Here is a 2387-nt window from a genome sequence, read left to right on the forward strand (position 1 = left end):
CTTAAGTATCAAAAGTAAATTTCGGACATACAATAACAGAAATTTACATACTATATACAGTATATATATATATACAGTATATATATATATACAGACATCTTCATTTTGTGCTATGTCCTGCTGGAGTGTGACATGATTTGTGTCGTGCAGCTGTGATGGATTGTGTACAAACCAATATGGTGTCAGAATGGTTTATTTTTATACTTCTCATCCAACCACAATTAAATTCACTCTATTCAGGAGGTGTAATTTATTTGGATTGTTTTTTTAACAATAAGTTTGAATGAAAACAAGCTAAAATGAAATAGAAGTATCGACTTTTTACTTCTCACCTTTGTTGAAAATGTAAAAAGTATGATGAAAAATAAATACTCAAGTAAAATACAGATAACCAAAATTTCTACTTAAGTACAATAACTACTTTACGACTCTGCGTGTCAGGGTTTGTCTGTGAATATGTGTACTTTTGAAAGTTTCTGTGCCAGTGAATTAATGTGAGCCGTTTCATCTACACAAGTCAAGCTCAAAATAGAGATGCAGCTGCCACACACACACATCCACAAACACACACAAATACACACACGCACGTGCAGCTGGGCATGTGGCTTGAGTGATTTGGGTCCAGCTTACTTTGCTGCATGTTATTTAACAATGGGACCCTTGTTAATTAATCCCAGCTGGATTAGCGTTAGCACTCTGTCTCATAAGGACACAGTGTTGGTTTGTTTAAGACAGCTTCTGAGTTTTACTCAGCAAGTGGTGAGATGAGAAAAATACAACCACAGTCGTAAAACACTGGCACCATGACAGATTAGATTCATTTTGAAATTCCTTTAAGAAAAAAAAGCATCAACAACAACAAAAACATTTTGCTCTGAATGATCCTCAGATGAACAGAATGTTTCTTCTGACTTTGAGTTTTGTTCAAAGCATAAAGTTTCTCACCATCAAGCTCTCATTCCAGCAGCAGCTGCATTTCCCCAGAGTGATGAAGACAACAGCTGGAATCAGCATCTGGAAAAACACAAAACCACATGGGTTCACCACAGTTTCTAGATATCAACACAATCCTTTTTGTTAGTTTTTTTATTTTTAGTTTTTTTTTTTTTATTTGCAGTGCCAATGGCATTACCTTCATTTCCAAATAAGTCACATTCAAACAATTTTGTTTTACTTATAGCAACAAAAACAATCAATTTGGTGCAAAAAAATATCTTTTCATCCCTACAATTTTCTAAGCTAAGAATAATTTACACAGGGAGACATGCAAACATCACCCAGAAAAACCTCCAGGCTGAACCCAGAGTATGAACTAGCCTGGCCTTTGCCTTCCTGCTCGGTTCTGCTCAATTGTTCCCTTCTCTGCTCCGTCTGGGATTTCTCCGGTAGAATTCCAACCAGGCCAATCGGCGAACAAAAGGAGGAGCTGTGATTTTCTGTGCCGTTTTAGTCCGCCTGTAAAAGCAATGGTAGCGGAGGAAGTGGCTTTATTTTCTTAAAGTCCTTCAGTCCGTGTTGACAAGGCTTTTAAATTAAATTAAATTGGTCTCGTAAAGCCTGCAGGAGTCATTTACAGCCATCTCCTTCAGCTCTGTACTTCTCTATTCTCAGTAGGGTTGTTTACAGCGCACTCAGTTTCCGGTTAGCTTCTTAGCTTAGCTTCCTTCACAGTGGAGCTGGCGCACTGCATACGTCACGGACAAACATTAGCAGTTGGGTAAATCAGATCTAATGGTTTTAAACTTCAACAGTGTCCACGCCTCAAGAGATAATTTCTCTATAGCCGAGAGTCCAGACCCTCTGTGTGAAGCAAAACAGAACACAGGGCTGGTTTTTACCAGGATAAGGTTTGAAGGTTTCTCAAATTGTAAACTGATCCAAACTATAAATCATTGTTCATGTTACACTTCACTGCTGAGCACATAAAAGCAAGATTTAATATGCACTGACACTCCCTGCACAAAAAAAAATCAAATCTGTCCTTAGATTTACTTATTTTTCTTCCTTTAGTCTCCCTTTTATCTCCTTTCCTGTGTTAATGTCTGTCCCAGAGACAATAAATCACATCCTAATAGAAGAAAGGAAGTTCCCAAGGTTTTTTACACAGTTGAAAAATATATTTATATATTTCGTCAGACAGACATCCTGGATGTCCCCGGGTTAAAAGAGAGCATGAAAACATGAAGGAAAGCGCCCAGAGAGAAAGGAAGAAAGAGGGTGAAATGAGGGAGGAAGCACGGAGGAGAGGATGGGAAGGAGCTGGAGCCAGATTGGTCTCAAAGGGATTCAGTTTGCTCTTTGACTCGTTGGTATTTTCTCATTTCCTCAAAGAAAGAAAACTAAAATGGGAAACTTTTTAAGGAATATAGACAGTCAAATTAAAGTTC

General features: G+C 37.9%; 1 protein-coding gene across 1 annotated transcript in view; it reads right to left on the reverse strand.

The window, feature by feature from the left end:
- tm4sf18 (transmembrane 4 L six family member 18) overlaps positions 1–2387 on the reverse strand; it is a 6207-nt gene that overhangs the window by 1824 nt on the left and 1996 nt on the right. The window contains exon 2 of the mRNA XM_014021809.1: positions 946–1014. Coding sequence (XP_013877263.1) covers positions 946–1014 — 69 coding nt within the window. The remainder of the gene's footprint in view (positions 1–945; positions 1015–2387) is intronic.

Source organism: Austrofundulus limnaeus, unplaced genomic scaffold, assembly GCF_001266775.1.
Source record: "Austrofundulus limnaeus strain Quisiro unplaced genomic scaffold, Austrofundulus_limnaeus-1.0 Scaffold307, whole genome shotgun sequence".
NCBI lineage: Eukaryota > Metazoa > Chordata > Actinopteri > Cyprinodontiformes > Rivulidae > Austrofundulus > Austrofundulus limnaeus.